Here is a 19470-nt window from a genome sequence, read left to right on the forward strand (position 1 = left end):
AGAGTTTGAGAGAGGTTTTGGTGTAACCAACCGTTGGGGGAATGATGTAACCTGAAGTTCTGGTTCTAATTCTTATGGAGCATGGCTAGGCTTATTATCATTGTCCTCTTTCAGGTTCTTAGGCTTTTCAGCCCTTATCAGAATAGATTTATCAATTATCTTTCCACTCCTAAGAGTGGTAATAGAGTTAGCTTGATCTATTTGATTTGAAGAGCTTGTGTCACTTATCTCACATTGTGGTTTAGGATTGGGGAAAGGTTGGGCTGGAAGAATCCATTTTTCCCCAATTGAATTTTTTGTCTCACGTCTTTGTATAGCCTTTGAAATGTCTTAAAAGGTTTGCAATATGCCCTAAGTGATAAGCTCTTGGTTTTGAATATGTTTTAGAACCGGATCCTCTTGAAGGTTCCCTTGATTCAGGAATTGGTTAGGGAATCCTTGAGGGGTAGCAGTTTGTCCATTTCTCCAACCGAAATTTGGATGATTTCTCCAACTAAGATTGTATGTATTGGAGGTAGGTCCATTAAAAGGTCTTTGGTAATTGTTCACGGCATTAGATTTCGCATTCAGTACCTCTTGAAAGGCAGGTATTGTTGGACACTTTTCAGTTGTGTGAACATTACAATCACAAATACCGCAAACAGTTTCCTTAACCTTATCTTTCTTTAGTTCCATGGACTCGAATTTCCTTATGAGATTGACCACTTTAGCATTGGTATCATCATCCTCTTTTAAAAGGTATAATCTGCCCCTCTCCGTTAATTGAGTGGGTGACTTAGAAGTGGTGCTTGTATTTGGGTATGTGTCCCATGATTGTGTGTTTTCAGCAAGTCTATCCAAGTAGTCATACACAACATCGACATTTTTATTCATGAATTTTTCATTGCACATTGTCTCGACCAATTGGCGCATGGAAGATGTTAGACCATCATAGAAAAAGTGTGTAATACGCTACGTTTCAAAACCGTGTTGTGGGCATGAACCGACAAGATCCTTGAACCGCTCCCAACATTGGAAGAATGTTTCATCCTCTTTTTGGGCGAAGTTCATGATTGACTTTCTAAGAGTGTTCGTCTTATGATGTGGAAAAAATTTCTTTATGAACTCCCTTATTATGTCATTTCATGTGCCAATAGATCGGGGGCGTAGTGAATGCAACCATGTCTTAGCCCTCTCTTTCAAAGAAAAGGGAAAGAGTTTCAGTCTGATCGTGTCCTCAGATACGTTAGGAAAATATAAAGTGTCGTCAAACTCTTTCAAGTGCAAATATGGACTTTCAGATTCAAGTCTATGAAATTTTGGAAGGAGTTGGATCACTCCTGGCTTGATATTCATATGTCTTGCATTTTCTGAAAAAACCATGCATGAGGGCGTGCTCACCCTCGCCGGTTGTAAATAGTCTCGCAAAGTACGAGACGGGGGTGCTTGATGCACGTCATTCTCATCTTGGACTTCCTCAACCCAAGGTTGAGGTTGTCCTTCTGGTTGATTGGCCAATTGATTTGCAGTCATAACCTCAATTAACTCTGGGGATCTCGAGCGGTGATTAGTCCTGTGGTGGATAGTTAACCCCTCAACCAATCCTTCTTGAGTCAAGAGATTTCGAGTGTTTTCACGTACCCACTTGGGCATGAAACACTCGCAGCCCTCAATCTTAGATTCTAACCTAAAAAAGAAAGAAAAGAATAGAAATTTAAAGAAGAGTTGGAAAGAAGTTATCACATTGGATGCTCATAGGTTAGGTCCTGCAAAACAAAACAAAACAAGTCAATTTTTAAAAACAGAAAATCTAAAATTAGAAAGCTTCTAAAAATAGAAAGAAGAGTTAATTTCTAAAAAGGAAAGTTTCTAGACCTAAAAATAGAAAGCTAAGTTAGTTTCTAAAAAGCTAAGTTAGTTTCTAAAAAAATAAAAGAAATCTTATAAGCTAAGTTAGTTTCTAAAAAAATAAAAGAAATCCTAGAATTAGAAAATTTCTAAAAATAAAAAAACAAAACCTAATCCTAAAGATAGAAAAATAGAAAAATTAGAAAGAGATTACCAATTTAGAAAGTTTATCTCAGAATCCTACAAAACAGGAAAGTTAAGTTAGTTTCTAAAAATCAAACAGAAAAATCATATCCTAAAATTAGAAAACCCTAATTTTAACCTAATTCTAAAACTAGTTAATCTCAGAAAAATGTAATCGTTAGTCCCTGGTAATGACGTCAAAAACTTGTTCACACCCCAAGTATAGGGTTGCGATATAGTAATAATCTTGGTAACACCGAGGTCGAATCCACAGGGATTGAACATTGTACACAATCTGAAAGTAATTAGAACTAGAACTAGATGGAGATGTAATCTAAATCAGGTAAAGTTAAGAGAATAATGGTGAACTAATTAACTAAAATTTGTAAAATTCAAAGGTAGGAAACCAAGGTGCCAAGGATCCACTTGTAGAGATCAAAGAGATCTACGCTTGATTCAAGAATACAATTGGATTTAGAGTCCTATCTTCATCTAGTTGGAAGATATTTCATTAAAAATCAATCTGAACTTCCTTTGATCCAGCTCTCAAGAGATGAGAGGTATGAGCATTAAAATTGACCCATCAGAAAACCATGCCTATGAGACAAAACAAACAACAAAATTTAACCAATCCACAACCAGTCTGAGAGATGTATGAATGTTAGGAAGGATTCCATCATCCAACCATGCCCAGGAGAAGATGGTGAACAACAGGGTTCTCAAATTTACAAACCCTATAATGAAAAGAATATGCTCAAAGCTATCACAGATCTATTGTAATTTAAGTCACAATAAACCATTAAAAACTATGAATATTCCTTATAATCAAACTTAAATCAAAGAGAGTTCAACAATCATGAATCAAAGCAATAGAAAACCGCCCATCACGTTACAAGCTTCACCTCTTAGCCCTAGCTAAGAGGTTTAGCCTAACATGATCATGCTAAAACTCTTAAAACATCAAAGGAAAGAATATAAATAAAGAAAAAAAAAAGGGAAAGGAGAGAAGAACTCCAGCCAGCCATCCACTCTCTCTCTCCTTGCTTTCACTCCACGTCCAAGAATATGCCTCCACGGCTGCCTGTCTAAGGATTATGCCTCTCCTCTGTCACGTCCCTCCTTTTATAAGCACTGGGAGTCGGCGCTGGACGGTTCTAGAAACTGCTTGCGAAGGCTCTTTATGCAACACCTATCTTGTTTCGCATGTCTCTGTTTCTTGTGTGGTGAAATCGTGGAGACGGCTTGCGCATGATTAAGATTGGGTTGGCCACTCGTCCAGTCTTTCAAATTCGACTTCTTAGACGGAATCGGGGTCCCCATTGCAGGTGTTTGGATGGTCTGGATTGTCACCTTGATTCACGGGTGGGCCATCCAACATGTTCGGTCGTTCGGGGTTCCCTGTTTCTCGCGTAACGCTGTGGACGAGTTGGTTTTGGGTAACCGATGGGTCCACTGACCGATTGTTGAAACGTGATCCATCCCGACCACAAATCTCATGTTGTCTAGTTAGGCTATGACCTCAAATTTAGGGTATATCCTCTGATTAGGTAGCCCACAATTGAAGCAGGAAGTGGGGTAAAAGCATCTTTTAATCTGGGTTTTGTCACCCGCTGTCGTAGCATGCGGAAGGACACTTTTTAGATGTTTTGTTCAAAAATAGGTGGGGCCCACTTTTGATGACATTCTCGGAGATCTACTTCGCTCATCATCTTCTTAGTAACGTGTAAGCCCATGGGTTAAAGTATGAAGTAAATCCGAACTCTATGTGGGCCACATCATCCACCTGTGATGAGGCACTACCCATCGTTGAAGCAAAGTTATGTTCTCCCTTACGTGCATGCATATGGAGTTTGTTTATTTACAAATTTGTCACTCTCCCTTCTAGGAATTTCTGTCGTTCATTCCTCCCTACTGCATCATCCAAAAGAAGTGAAATTTCACCACGAATCCTTATTCTCAAGATCTTTCAACCGGTTAAATTTGGCCCCAATCTGCTAAGGATGGCCGAGATGGTCCTTTAGTGGCTAATACACTCCGTTGGACCACTACCACAAAGACCCAATGGCTGAAATTCGACGTGTACGGTTAATTTAGGGTCGTCAGGCCAGATATAAAGTTTCGAGCTGAACGAATGGCGGGAACCCTGTGATCTTGCATTTAGGACGACTTTCAGGCCACTTGAATTTCAATCACTTGATTTTCTCGAATATCTGACATGTAAATTCTTCGATCTCGGTCCCCTGGGGTCTGTCCCTTGTCTTGGTGATTTCTGAGCGTTAAATCTAGGCTTTTAGCACTCTTTTAAGTCCAAGCTCTTAAATTCACCTTGTAACAAAAAAACATGATTAAAAATAGGACGTTAAGCATTATCATGTTTGTAAAACCATGTGATAACTGGGGTCTAATATGAAATATTTGACCCTCAACATTATCCACTTACCAAGCGATAATTTATCTTTAGAGATGTTACATTTCATAAAAACGATTCTTATTTTAGATGACAATAGTTACCATTATCTTCAGATCATGCTCTTCTGAATTAGGCACAACTCCCAATATTGGATGAGAAGAATCTTCTACTACTCAACCTCCACTATCAGATTCTTTATCTATAAAGACCGGGTGTCATTGAGCCATCCTTGATATTTTCATTATTATTCGAAAGCAAGACATACAATTGTGCCCTAGTGCCTTATTGTGTTTATTTGAGCACTCCTCATCGTATTGGTAATCATGTCTCCTATAGTTGCTTATTCCCATCCTTTCATGCAATTTTCTCTATTGTTTTGTCTATTTTTATCCTTTTTACGGTTACAAATACCTTAAAGGATCCTTAATGAAAGACTGTTATGTTTGATGAGATAAAAGCTCCTGAGAAACATGGTGCATGAGAATTGGTTGATTTTCCTAAATAAAGGTAAGTGATTAGGTGTCAATGGGTTTATAACTATAATGATGATAGGGCTGTGACTCGATATAAGATTTGTCTCTTTGTAAAAGGGTTCACTCAACAATTAGCAGTGGAGTACTATCATGATATCTTTACTCCTGTTATTAAGCTCAATTCAATTCGGTTATCCACTTCTTTACTGTACATAAAAATTGGCTACTTCATTGGTTAGATGTACATAACATGTTCGTAAACAGATTTATATGCACAATTCTCATTGGTTTTATTTTCTTCGGTTTGAAGGGAAAGTGTGCCATCTCAAAAATGTTATTTATAATCTCGAATAATCTCCAAGAGCCTGGATCAAGAGGTTTAGTTCCACTGTCCTTCAAGTTAGATTTCAGACAAAGACCCACCTTCATACTTTGGGTAATCTATGTAGATGATATTGTCTTAACTGTTAACAATGTGGTTGAAATATTATTGGCTAAAAAGTTTCTTATTGATCAATTTGAAGTAAAAAACCTCAAACTGTTATAACATTTTTTAAGGATTGAATCTACTTGTTCAATTGACATTTTTACCTCCCAACGAAAGTAACTCGTTGATCTTTTGACCACTACAGGCATGTTAGGTTTTGTTTAGCTGAGGCATCAATTGAAGTAAATGATCGACTTTTTAGAATAGAGCCCTCTCCTATAACCAATGATTGATAATATTAGCACTTAGTGAGTAAACTACTCTCCATCACTCAACCAGACATCTTCTAAGCTGTGAGCGTTGCTAGTTAGTTTATATATAGACTTCATGTGAACATTATCATGATGCAATTCATTGTATCCTTTTGATAATTAAAGCTGCCCCACATAAATGTTTTTTTATTTTTTTTATTTTTATTTATATTGATTGTGTTGTTTCAGTGTTTGGGTGTTTTGTGATGTCGATCGTGCAGGTTGATTCACTTATTGCCATTCTACTATTAGGTTAAGTACATTTATTGAGGGCAATCTTATCTCAGAAAAAAGTAAGCAACCCACAATAGCTCACTCATTTGTAGAGGCGAAGATAGGGCTATTGGTTATATATAGTACTAGTGAAGTGTTTGGTTATGCTCCTTTCTGGCTGATATAAGTAATCCTGATATGTTTGCTATGCATCTCTTTTAAATAATCAGGCAACAATTCATATCACCTCTAATCCTGTGTTCCACAAGCATATTAAATTCATTGAGTTGATCATATCATTTTGCTTGTGAGAAATTGACTACAGTCATGTTAGTGTTGGAGATTTGTGTCTGAGTGCAATGTAAGCTCAGCATAATTTGAAGATTCAATTTAACATTCTTTTTAGGAATTCCAATTTATGGTAACTTCATATACTCAAAAGCTTCAATGCCACAAAGAAAGGTTGAGATCTTACCTTAGGTGATTGAATTATGGGATATTTTTTTTCATGAATTTTTTTTGATGCCAATTCTCTATTGGGAAAGGTTTCTCCCTCATCTATCTTAAGTGAAAAAGATGAGAAAGCCGCTTGCTCTTTTGATATGGGCGGAGGGAGACGCATGCTATCCATGAGGTGGACCCCACATGATCACCTATCTGGTGTAGAGAAGCCGTGAAGGAACTGATGGAAGAGAAGGGGCACCACCTCTCTCTCTCTTCTCTACATAGTGATGCCCAAACAAATCCAGGGCCTTGATTATTGAATGATGGGCCACAGAAGTTCTATACAGATCCTTCTTCACCATACACATGTCAACTCAGACTCAGTCCTGAGTCAAATCAGGTCGAGTTATCCTCAACTCGGCTGAGTCCCGACTGGACTTGTCGGTTTGAGTCGCCGAGTCTTTAATCCACAGCAAGACCAGCCAAAACCCAACCCGGAGGGGAATGGGCTCGAGATGGGGTCCGCGTCGGTTGAGCCCATGTTAGGTGGACAGACTTCACCTGTGCCTCCAAAACTCTATTTTATTAATCAAATTGCTCATATAAACACACAATCAAAAAACCATATAATAATAAAATTCTCACACTTGTTGGAATTACATACATAGTCTTAGAACATAAATAAACTAAGGTTGTTGAAATGGTTATACATATAAAGGAAAACAAAACATAGATTTCCATCTTCATCATGTGTCCTTCTCTCCTTTGAAATCATGATTCTGCACAAAATTCATATTGGAATTTTAATTAATTAAGCTTAGGTAATAAAATGTGCGGATGAGATGATGATGATGGTGATCAAGATGAAATTGACGGTGATGATGATGGTGGGGCAGGGATCGGGTACTGGTGTACCCATCTTTGGACCCGATTAAGGGAGTCGGGTTCTGGTGATTTTACACACTTCAGGATTTCAGATGGTTAATAACACATCCGGTTATAAGCCAAAACCGATCCACCATGTGGTCCATCAAGTGTACGGTCCAGATCGCATAGTGTTGATTCACTACCATTTCTAACCGATCACTGTAGTTTCTGGCCCTTGATGTAGATTGTGACCAATGGAAGCTCGTTTGGCACGAATCCCGAGATGGGTCTTTCTTAAAAAACATATCCGAGTCTGATATGACTCGTCCTAGTCAAATCGGACTCAGTCAGACTCGGACGAGTCGCTTGAGACTCGAGCGACTCAGTCGTGTAACTGGGTCTGACTCAAACCCACCCCAATTGATGGACTATGACCAGAAGATTTACTCACAAGGAGAACTCTAAGAAGGTATAAACCAATGATCCACATCCAATGAAAAAAGGGTCAAAGATTGGATGGCTAGGATCTTCCAGTTATAAAACCAACGATTCACATCCAATGAAAAATTATAATTATTAATATTAAAAATTAAATATGCATGGGCGGGCACCTGATTTGGTACTCCACCGACCCGATTTTTTAATGGTTCTGAAAACAGTGGAGCCCAGCCTAATCCAATTTTAACGGGTACGATTTAGGATCCAGGTACCTTTAAATCAGGTTGGGGAGTCGGTTTGGCTAGTGACCCCAACATCATCCAGCTAGCTGATGTCAAAACTCTTTGGCCCCCACCATGATGTATGTGTTTCATCCACGCCATCCATCCATTTTTCCAGCTCATTTTATGACATAAAACCAGAAATGAGGAAAATCCATAACTTAGGTGGACCACACCACAGGAAAACAGTGTTGATTGAACGTCCACCATTAAAAACTTCCTATGGCCCACTGTAATGTTTATTTACCATCCAACCTGTTGATAAGGTCCCACAGACCTGGATGAAGCGAAAACACAAATATCAGCTTGATCCAAAACCAATGTGGTCCAAAAAAGCTTTCAATGGTAAGTATTCAATCCCAACTGTTTCCTGTGGTGTGGTCCACCTAAGATTTGGAGATGCCTCGTTTTTGGCATCACCCCCTAAAATGATCTTAAAAAATGGATGGACGGTGTGGATAAAACACATACATCATGATGGCGCCCACAGAGTTTTGACATCAGCTAGCTGGCGGATGTGGGGTTACTAGGCAAACCAAGTCCCAGGTTGAGTATCTGGCTACACGTGGATCGTGGTACTGAAGATAGCATGGTTTTAAGACTCAGATGAGACAGATGTGAGTAGACAAACAGTCCAAGTTAACGGCTATGATTGTCCGGTGGAACTGATTTCATATTTCAAACATGTAAGTCTGTTCCAACCATCGGATTCGCGGGCCAAAGTATGAATAGGTAATAGCCCAATCCACACCGATTGGATGATCTTAACCATCCAAATGAACGGACAAAATTGCACCCTCATGATTTCCTGATAAAAATGATTTTTGGGCCATCCAAATTTTCTCAATGGGACCCATATTTTAATCAGGCCCATTTACCCACATGATTGCACGTATACGTTGCATGTTGCATGCATGCATGTGGGGGATGCACCATACTTTGCCACAGTGACAACAAAGCTTATGATCAACGGTGGGGATGAATTTAAAAATGATATAATGATGGTGGTCCATACCAAAGCTGCAGGCCATGGCGCTGGAGACCAGGATCTTGCAGATTGGGCTGAGTGGGCTGGAGACGAAATGGATGGAGCTGAGGGGAGAGCTGGAGCATGTTCCTTGCTTGATCGTCGTAGAAGGGGCCGAAATGGTCCAGCATCGGTGGTGGCTCCACCACCTTATGTTCCAGAGCCGCTTGGTGTTCGGCAAGCTATCAATCACAAAACATGGACGGTTAAAAATACTTTACTTGAAATAAGGCTGTTGATGGGGATAGTGGGCCAATCTTGATTCTGTCCATATGGGGCTTGCTTTTTTTGGGCCTGTTCTATAATGGGCCTATTACTGCTGGTTAGCTTCTGGGCCTGAAATTCAGTGCCAGCTAGACTTGGGCACAGGACGACTCGACTCGCGTGACTCGACTTGTCCGACTTGTTCAGACCCAATTTGAACTTAAACTGAGTCGAGTCCCAGTTACTCAGTAATTCAACCCGACTCGACTCGAAACTCGATTCGGTCAAGCTCAACTCGACCTGAAATCCGACTTGATCCGAAATCCGACCCAACTCAACCCTACCCACTGCACCTAACCTTGACCTGATCCTAAACTCTTTCTCTCTCTCCCTCCCTCATCCTCCTCTTCCAAGCCCGGCACCCACAACCATCACCACCCTTCTCCTCCTCTCTCTCCCCCCCCTTCATCTCTTGATCCGACTTAGTGCCAACTCGACCTAACTCAGTACTTTTGACTGGGTTAGACTTGGTCAGATTAATTCAGGCTATACCCAGACTTAGATCGAGTTAGGCATGCTGGACTCAGTACCGAGTTGGGTCGAGTTTGGGTCAAGCATATTTCAAAATCGGATTGAGTCAAGTCAGCCTTAACTTGGTCAAACTCGACTCGATGCCTACCACTAGTGCCAACCGTACATAGTCCCAAAGATGATGCAAGCGCCAAATCATGATGGCCCACTAAAGGCTCTAAACCATGGATTGATGACTCGTTTGGGTCGACTCGGTCTCGGTTGAATCCAATCTGGTTCGGCAACATGAGTAAGTAGTGAAAATACGGCTGACTCGGTCCGATTGAATCAGTCCGAGTCATGACTCGACTCCGGACCGAACGAATCGACTCAGTACTGAGTCTTAAACCATGCACTGAATAGAAGAAACAAAACCCAATATAACTCGTTGGTGAGAAAGACACTACAATGCGGCAGAGATGGTTGTTTTGATCTTCCAACAGGTGCTCCTGTTGCATGGATAATAGCAGTAAAAATCAAAATCCAATTAAGATAACATAAAAATAAAAATGCAGTTTAATAAAAGAGGGTCATGAGATCAAGCCACGTGTTTTTTCAATGTTGAGGCCATGGTTCAATCACCACAGTAGTGTGATGATCCACACGCATGCACATAATAACTGTACAGTTGGCACACATACGCTCAATCCAAACCGTCCAATTTGTGACCCCCAATCTGGCTACAGCATGGTCCAAAAATTACACCCAATGGATGATCCTAAATATCATATGGATAGCGATGAAATGTAACAGTAAATTGAAAGAAATATTACTGCTTGGTGGTTAAGTGGTCCAATGGATCTGATTTTATGGATATGCTCCATCTGAAGTGGGGCCTCACGATTTTACGGTCTGGATTGAGGTTACGTGCTAGTGTGGGGACAGTGTATGTGTGCATGCGTATAGATGCTCATGCTCCGTCAGAATATAAACTCAACGATGTGCATGCGTTGTGTTATTATCATATGGTTTACCTTCCTACGTAGGTTCTCCATCTGTTGTTGCAGCAGTTGATTCTGTGTGCCAAATCATAAACAAATCAGGATCATTCAAGCATTATCAAAATGGGCCCTGATTGAATAAGGGGTCATCATGTGAGGGGTGAAACACGTGTAAGAAATCCAGGCCATAATCCCAAAATCATGGTACGTACACTCATCAAGTGAGTAACCTATGCACATCTCGACTGTTGGATTTATATTTCACTGAGCCTCTCTTGGAGATGGTGCACATATTATTAGGTCTATTTTGTAGGTCAGAACTTAGCTGAAAATGAATTTCGTGACATTATGACTGTTTCAACTTACAAATATTAGTAAGAAGAGAAAGAGGTGGTTTAATTGAAATAATTCCTAAGTTTTGTTTCTATCATAGGGTAATTTAGTACCACCCAATTTTCTTATTGCTTGACCTGTCTAATCGGTGGACCAATACTTATTTTTGGTCCATGGCATGTTCATAGTGCAGCGTGCTTCGTATCCTACCAATATTGATGCTTTGGTAGGATTGATGTGGAACACGTGGATGACTCACGTGTGGCCTCAAACTGTGTAGATGTGAGTAGCTAATGGAGAGAAGTTTCCTTCTTATTATCGAACTCTAAATCTTCCTCTGGTTGTATTTTTCTTTTGTTTCTTTTAAGAATATAAATAATAGTTGCAGCAATAAGGTTCACATTGAATATGTGAATTCATTTCTCTTTTTTCATTTTAATGATTTTTTTATGGTATCAGAGCAGAAATTTGATGACCATCTTTAATTTTAGTGACATTCATTAAAATCAGTAATTCTCATTCTCCATTAAGTAATATACATCTATGACTCTTAACAAATATAACAAGACCTATGACTTCCTTCGACTCAAGTTCATTCCAATCCCAAACTCTCATTATTGCCAATTCCGACAATCTCAGAAGGCGATAAGATTTACTGTGCATCATCCATCTGGGCCCATAGAGCTTGGGTGTTTGACACAGCTATATTAAACCAATGCTGTAAATGACTTTTGTTAATAGGGCCGAAAAGTCCATACTAGGTGCAGTTCACATCAATCCTACCATCTGGGCTGCTCCTGATCTAAGCCTAGCCCATTTGGGCCACTGTTGATCTCATTCTTGCTTTATTGGTTGGAAACATCAACTCCGTCATTCTCTAACTCCCATCTCCTTTCAACCCTTTATTTGATAAAAAAGGGCCTTTCACATGTCCATTTAAGCCGGATATGAATCCTTGTTCTTCCTTTCCTCTTTACTTTTTCTATAAATTGTGGCTTCGCCATCATAGCTATTTTCTCTTTCGTTGCCTACACATTTTTTATCACCTAATTAATATTATGTTAATTAAATTGAATCACTTTAGCTGTCTTATATTGAGAACTCAAATTCTTTCGTTGATTCAAAATCTTAAAGTTGAAAATCTTCTCAATAAAGACCTACCAATTGAACTCATCCAAAATGACAAGGGTGAGACGGCATTGAATCCATTGATCATATCGTCCAAAGAGCATGATCTTCTTCTTTGCAGTTGGATCATAGGGATGTTGTTTGAAGCTCTTTATCTCGTGGTCAGATGTAACAGGGCCAGCTAGGTTTGGAAGTTGTTAGAATAAAACTTCTTATAGGCCATAAATGGCAGTGAGAATTAAGTAAAGCAATAAATACTATTCCTGATACTTGGCACACAATCACTATCCGTTTACTTTATGGCTTCCAAAATAAGTTTTGATGGGATACGAACTACCTAGAAACCTGTAGCAAATGATGACAAAGGTATCTATAGGTTCAGTAAACTCCACCAAAAACTATTTTGGTAACCTCTATGCTTGTAAGGCCTTCATTTCCCTCTTATCTCAATTTGTTACTATAATTCAAAGTAATGATCTATAACTACAAAGCATGTTGTTGGGGGACCGCAGAAGTCAGAGATGAATTGAGTAAAGTAATTCAATCGCACCAATCAAGCACAATGCAAACACATCAATTTAACTTGAAAAAAACCCTTTTGAGAAAAAAAACCACGACACAAAGCAATAGATAATCACTATGAAAGCCGAAATTATAAGAGTTTAGAGACCCGATTCGAAAAATCCTCGAATCACCCTAAGCTACACCCTTGTAACCCTAGGAACTAATTGGAAAATCTCTAAATATTTTTCTAATTTCGATTTCCACACATATTTATAGCTATGAGAATAATCTCAAACAAAATCGAAAATAAATTCCGCAGATACGTAGATTTGTGTAAAATCTATGCAATACGTTCGATGGGTCTCAATATCATTGACGGTCCATCGATGGCATCGAAGTAACACCAGAACAGTCCAAAGATAAAACTTGAAAAAATAGGTTTTCTCGATTGCACTTCGATGGGTCTCAATGACATCGAATTTAAGTTTCGATAACATTGAAACTAATCTCGATGGCATCAAAACTAATCTCGATGGCATCGAACAAGTACCCAAATAGTTGAACAACCAACTGGAGAAATTCTAAATTTCTTCAATGAGATCGAGTAGCTATTCGATAGCATCGAACAGTGCTCAATGGCATCGACAGACCCTGTTGCTGAATTGATTTAAAACATCAATAACAATCTCCATCATGTCTTCAATCTTCAATCCTATAGCTTCTTATCATTTTTTCTTATCTTTAGCTTGCATAATAGTTCCATCATTGCTTCTCATGCATACTCCGTCTTCCTTTTATGCTTTCGCCAAGCCCAGAAAAGTTGCACAAAACTTGAACTTCTCTGCAGGAAGTACCTTGGTAAGCTGTCCACTGGATTCATACTGGTGTGAATCTTCTCTAGAGTCACGCTACCTTCTTTAAGTACCCGTCAGATAAAATGGTGACGAACATCAATGTGTTTAATACATGAGTGATAAATAGAGTTTTTTGCCAAATTAATAATTCTCTCGCTGTCACAATTAACCGGCACCACCTCCTGCTGAAGCCCCAACTGATTTATCATGCCTCTCAACCAAACACATTTCTTGAATACTTCTGTCACTGCCATATACTTTGCTTCAGTTATGGAAAGAGCCACCATAGACTGAGGTTTCACCATCCAACTAATCACTCCACCCGCTAGCACAAACGAGTAACCTAAAGTCGACCTTCTAGAATCCACACTGCTCCCGTAATCTGAATCCACATACCCAATTAACTTGACCCTTGTTTTCTCAAAAGTTAAAACGTAGTCTTTTGTACATTGAATGTATCGAAGTAACCATTTTACAACTTTCCAGTATTGCTTTCCGGGGTTAGACATGTATCTACTCACAACACCAATTACCTATGAAATATCCCGACTTGTACAGATCATGACATACATCAAGCTACTAACCGCATTTGAATAAAGCACATGAGACATACGTTGCTCTTTTTCATATATTTTAGGACATTGTTATGAAGATAGCTTAAAGTGAGCCACGTGGGGAATGCTAATCGGTTTTGCCTTGTCTATCTCATACTTGATTAATACTTTCTCAAGGTATTTTGCCTAACATAACCAAAGTCTGCTCTTCTTATTGTCTTCATGTATATCAATGCCAAGAACTTTTCTTGCATCCCCATATATTTCATCTCGAATGTCCCTGATAACTGTGTCTTCAGTATATTGATTTCAGACATATTATAACTAGAGATCAACATGTCATCAACATACAATACCAGGATGATGAGTTTGTCATTACTCAATGTCTTGTAACAGACACAGTGATCGTATTCACTTCTAGAAAACTTCTGACTCAATATAAAAGAATTAAATTTTTTATACCATAATTTAGGCGACTGTTTAAGGTCGTACAACGACTTCTTTAACCTATAAACCTAGTTCTCTACCCCTTTTTCTTCGTAACCATCTAATTTCTTCATGTAGATCTACTTTTTCAATTCCCCATGCAGGAATGCAGTCTTTATGTCCATTTGTTCCAACTCGAGATCGTATTGGGCAACCAACGCTAGCATGAATCTGATAGATACTTGCTTTACAACTGGTGTGAATATCTCTATGAAGTCGATACTTTCCCTCAAGTGTAACCCTTCGCTATTAACCTTGCCTTATACGTATCCTGTTTCTTCTTAAAAATCCACTTGTACCCGATCGCTTTTCAGCCAATGGGAAGCTCTGCCAGCTCCCACGTCTCGTTCTTGTACAAGGAGTTCATTTCATCATCCATAACCGCTTTTCACTTTTTTACATTCGGCTCATCAAGAGCTTCCTAAAGAGTAGATGGATCTCTCTCATTTGTAATGAGGGAATATGCGATATTTGAGTCGTCCTTATATCTTGCCGGTACCTTGCGTTCTTGCAACGAATTTCTTCTCACAGGTGGTTGCTCCACCAGCTCCTGTACCACTGTTTGCGTATCTGTATTAGCTTAAGCATCATTTGTGTCAATTTAAACATCCACAATCAACTTTTTTGGTTACTCATGCACATTCTTTCGGAAAAAGGATCCTTCATCGAATTTGATGTCATGACTAATGATGATTTTTCGTATGACCCGGTCATACAGCTTGTACCCCTTCACACCACCACCATAGCTAACAAAGATATATTTCTTGGCTCTTTTGGTCTAACTTATCTCTCTCAACTGACGGTACACGAAAGTAAGCTTCACAACCAAACACATGCAATCCTGAGTAGTCTACTTGATGACTAATTTATACTTCCTGTGAAATTTTAAAATCAATGGCTGTAGAAGGGGACCAATTCACCAAGTAACATGCCCTATAAATGACCTCAGTACATAGTTCATTGCCCAACGTAGCATTACTAATCATGCATCGGGCCCTCTTCAAAGAGTCCGATTGATCCACTTAGCCACACTGTTTTGCTCAGGCGTGTGGCGCATTGTATTATGCCTTGTGATCCCTTCATCCTTACAGAATTTGTTAAATTCAGTTGAAGTAAATTCACCGCCATTATCTATCCTTAGAACTTTCACCTTTCGCCTTGACTGCTTTTCCACCATCACTTTTCATTGCTTGAAGTTGGTGAAAACATCGGATTTATTTTTTATAAAATAAACTTATGCTTTCTTGGAGTAGTCGTCAATGAATGTGACAAATCATGACGACCCTCTAGCGGAAATCACGGGCGACGACCCCTATATATACATCCGAATGCACATAATCAAGCATACCTTTACATACATGTTTTCCAGATTTAAAAAATAACCTAAATTGTTTACTATATATACAATGCTCACATATATTTAAATCAAAACTTTTATTTATTTTTTTATTTATTTACACACGCACACACACCCCCATACACTCACGTTATGGTGTGATTTCACCACCTATGGATACTCGAACCCTTGACCGGGTGTTGAAACTCTTGAAAGTCTACCACTTGAAATTAAATAATGATTAAAAAGTACCTTCATGCTCCACTTTCTCATGCGGCCTAGACGTGCATGTCACATACGTGTGGAATCTGCTATAGCTATTGTAGCTCCACCTATTGAAGTGCTTCTGATCAACCTGTAAAGATTTCTATGCCTCTATGCTTTCATAACTATGAGTGCCCATTTTGAAACCATAAGGGCATCATTGAAACCGGTGAATTTGCACCTAATCGCTTCGAGTGTACCAAGAGATATCAAACTCTTCTTCATATCAAGAACCTGCCTCACCTCAGTCAATGTATGCTCCATCCCATCAAACACCTTGATGCGCATTATACCAACACCCACAACATGATAGGCATTATCATTGCCCATAAATACCTGGCCACTATCACACTCTCTGTAACTGGTGAACCGACTCCGATGAGGAGTCATGTGATATGAAGCTCTAATGTCCAAAAATCACTCGTCCCTATAATCATCGTATAAGTATCTAATCATAAACACTAACAACACATAATTTTCACTTGTACCTTCATCAGACATGACAGTGTTACCCTCCTTAAAAGAAGCCTTTGAGTTCCCTTGCTTTACTTTAGAATTTTTACAATCCTTCTTCATATGTCCTGTCATCCCATAGTTCTAGCATTTCAATTTACCTTTGCCTTTGCCATTGGATTTAAATCTCGATTGAGAAGATTTAGTGTCTCACTTAGAATTCTGTCCCCTCGTAAATAATGCATCGGTTTAAGCCCCTATGTTTCCATTTTTCTTTCTTATCTCATTTCCTTGAAGGGCTAAGATAGCGATATTGACACTAAGAGACATTTTACTGGTGCACAATGTGTCTTTGAAAGACTCATATGAAGCCAGGAGAGAATTTAACAAAATACATGTTTGATCTTCATCCTTAATTGTTTCCTGCACATCCAGTAATTTGCAAATCATCTTATTAAAGTTGCTACTGTGGGTTTTAACATCTCCTCCCTCTGCCATCTTAAGGTTAAACAACTGCAATTTCAAGTATAGGCGATTTTCAAGGGATCTCTTCTTATAGATATCCTCTAACTTCGCCCATAGACTCGCCACAAATTTCTCTCTTATGACATTATCGAGAACCTCATCAGTTAGGTATAATTGAATGGAGGTTCTCACTTTCTTATCCAGTTTGTTCCATTTATCGTCATCCATAAATTTTGGTTGCTTCTCAATGACCTCGTCTAATCCCAGCTGAACTAATAGACCAATCATCTTGACCTTCCATAATTCAAAGTTATTTTTCCCAGACTATTTCTCAATATCAAACTTGGGATTGACAACTATTGATACTTACTTTCGGATTCAAGCCCGCGCCCCAACATTTTGCTGTGATACCACTTGTTGGGGGTCCGCGGAAGCATACAGAGATGAATCAAGTAAAGTAATCCAATCGCACCAATCAAGCACAATGCAATCACACCGATTTAATGTTCACAATTTTGGAAAAAAACCACGACATAAAGTGACAAATAATCACTATGAAAGTCAGAATCACAAGAATTTAGAGAATACCCGATTTGAACAAGCCTCGAATCACCCCAAGCTACACCCTTGAAACCCTAGGAATGAATTAGAAAAGCTTTATATATTTTTCTAATTTCTATTTCCACCCAAATTTATAGCCATGGGAAGAATCTCGAACAAAATCAGAAATAAATTCCTCATATACACAACTCTGCGCGATACGTTCGATGGGGCTTAATGTCATCAATAGTCCGTCGATGGCATCGAATTAACATCAAAACAGTCCAGAGATAAAACATGAAAAATTGAATTTTCTTGATTGCACTTCGATGATTCTCGATGACATAAAACTTAAGTTTCAATGGCATCGAAACTAATCTTATGACATGGAACAGGTACCCAAATAGTCTAGCAGCCAACTGGAGAAATTTCAAATTTCTTCGATGGGATCGAGTAGTTGCTCGATGGCATCGAACAATGCTCGATGGCATTGACTGGTCTATTGATGGCATCAACAGACCCTGTTGCTAAATTGATTTAAGACATCAATAACACATGCAACCTCAACCATGTACAGTAGACCATAACATAGACTTTTTTTTTTCACCTAACGACCTAATGGTAGAAGCTGAAGCGATTTGAATATCAATTCAACTCAAGGGAACAAATTTTTTCTCCAATCAAGCAAAAGTATAACTACTCATGATATTGACAAAAAAATCTTGATTTTAGGCCTTACACTTTAGGTTGAAAATTTTTAATTCACAATTTTTAACAAGGGATTGCCCACAAAAGGTATTAAATTAATGATTGAATTTAGATATTTTGCCCCTTCCTATTAGTCTAAATCAAAATAATCCTCTTCCTCTACCAAGACTTGTAGGTGTGCCAGATTTAAGAGGAGTGATAATCAAGATAAATGATGGATTCATGGTTGGTACATGTGAGATTTCTCATATCAGGCTCAAGAAGATTTATCACATGACTTTTCTATTATGATAGTCAATGAAACCTAAGATCTAAACATATATATTGATACATAAGCTGATGTGTACATGACCAATGATCTTGGTAATTTAACTAACTTGGTTCCCTGTAATGGTCCTGACAAGGTGATATGAGGAGATAGTTCTCACAATGGTATTTTGCTGGTTATGAGAACATTAAGCTAAATTATGTTTTGGTAGTTCCAAAAATTAAGAAGAATTTAATATATGTTTATTAGTTAGTAAAGAATAATTCTAGTATTTTTTAATTTACTAATTTCGGATTTGTGATAAAGGACTAAGAAATAGACAGGGCGGGCTTTGACGACATGGAGTAAACGAGAAAATCTATACACTTAAGACAAGATGCAATAGCCTTAACAACAATCAGATGAGGAAAAGTCATACATGATATTTGACATAAGTGTTTGGGATATCTAAACTCCAAATTACCTAAAATTTTGAGTATAAAAAATATTATTAATGTAAGTAGCTGCTATAAAAGACTAAGTATCTATAATAGTTGTTAGATGAGAAAAAATTGTACACTCTCTTTCAATTTAAATAATAAAATTTAAACTACTCTTTTGTTGAGGTTCATTGTGATCTTTGGAGTCGGACACTTATAGTTTTCTTTTAGAACAAGAGATATTATGCCATTTTTTCAACAACTATAATAGATTTACATGGTTATGTCATCTAGAAAATGAATCATAATTCTTTAGCTTATTCCTTAAAATTTGGAATTTAGTTAAAAATTAATTTTCCACAAAAAAAAATATTCAAAATGATATAGGAGGTGAATTTTAGTCAAAAGAATTTATTTACAATTTTTATAATTGTGGGATTCTCATACAGATCTCTTGTCCAATAAAGTAGAAAAAATAATAAATAAAAAAATAAAATAAAAAAATAAAAAATAGAGTAGCAGAAAGAATTTATTTACCATAT

The 19470-nt window shown here is 38.2% G+C and overlaps 1 protein-coding gene and 1 non-coding gene across 2 annotated transcripts in view; one reads left to right on the forward strand and one right to left on the reverse strand.

Annotated features, from left to right (window-relative positions):
* Nucleotides 1-961: 961 nt before the first annotated feature.
* On the forward strand, nt 962-1068 carry LOC131222115 (small nucleolar RNA R71). The gene has a single exon (XR_009159822.1). It is a non-coding gene; the product is annotated as a small nucleolar RNA R71 (small nucleolar RNA).
* A 670-nt stretch (nt 1069-1738) lies between these two features.
* The window catches only part of LOC131219963 (MADS-box protein AeAP3-2-like), a 38186-nt gene continuing 20454 nt past the window's right edge, over nt 1739-19470 (reverse strand). Inside the window, exons 4-7 of the mRNA XM_058214945.1 lie at nt 10650-10691; nt 10083-10124; nt 8890-9083; nt 1739-1745 (exon numbers count right to left, since the gene is read on the reverse strand). Of these exons, the coding sequence (XP_058070928.1) occupies nt 1739-1745; nt 8890-9083; nt 10083-10124; nt 10650-10691 (285 nt within the window). The remainder of the gene's footprint in view (nt 1746-8889; nt 9084-10082; nt 10125-10649; nt 10692-19470) is intronic.

This window comes from Magnolia sinica, chromosome 12, assembly GCF_029962835.1.
Source record: "Magnolia sinica isolate HGM2019 chromosome 12, MsV1, whole genome shotgun sequence".
Taxonomy (NCBI): Eukaryota; Viridiplantae; Streptophyta; class Magnoliopsida; order Magnoliales; family Magnoliaceae; genus Magnolia; species Magnolia sinica.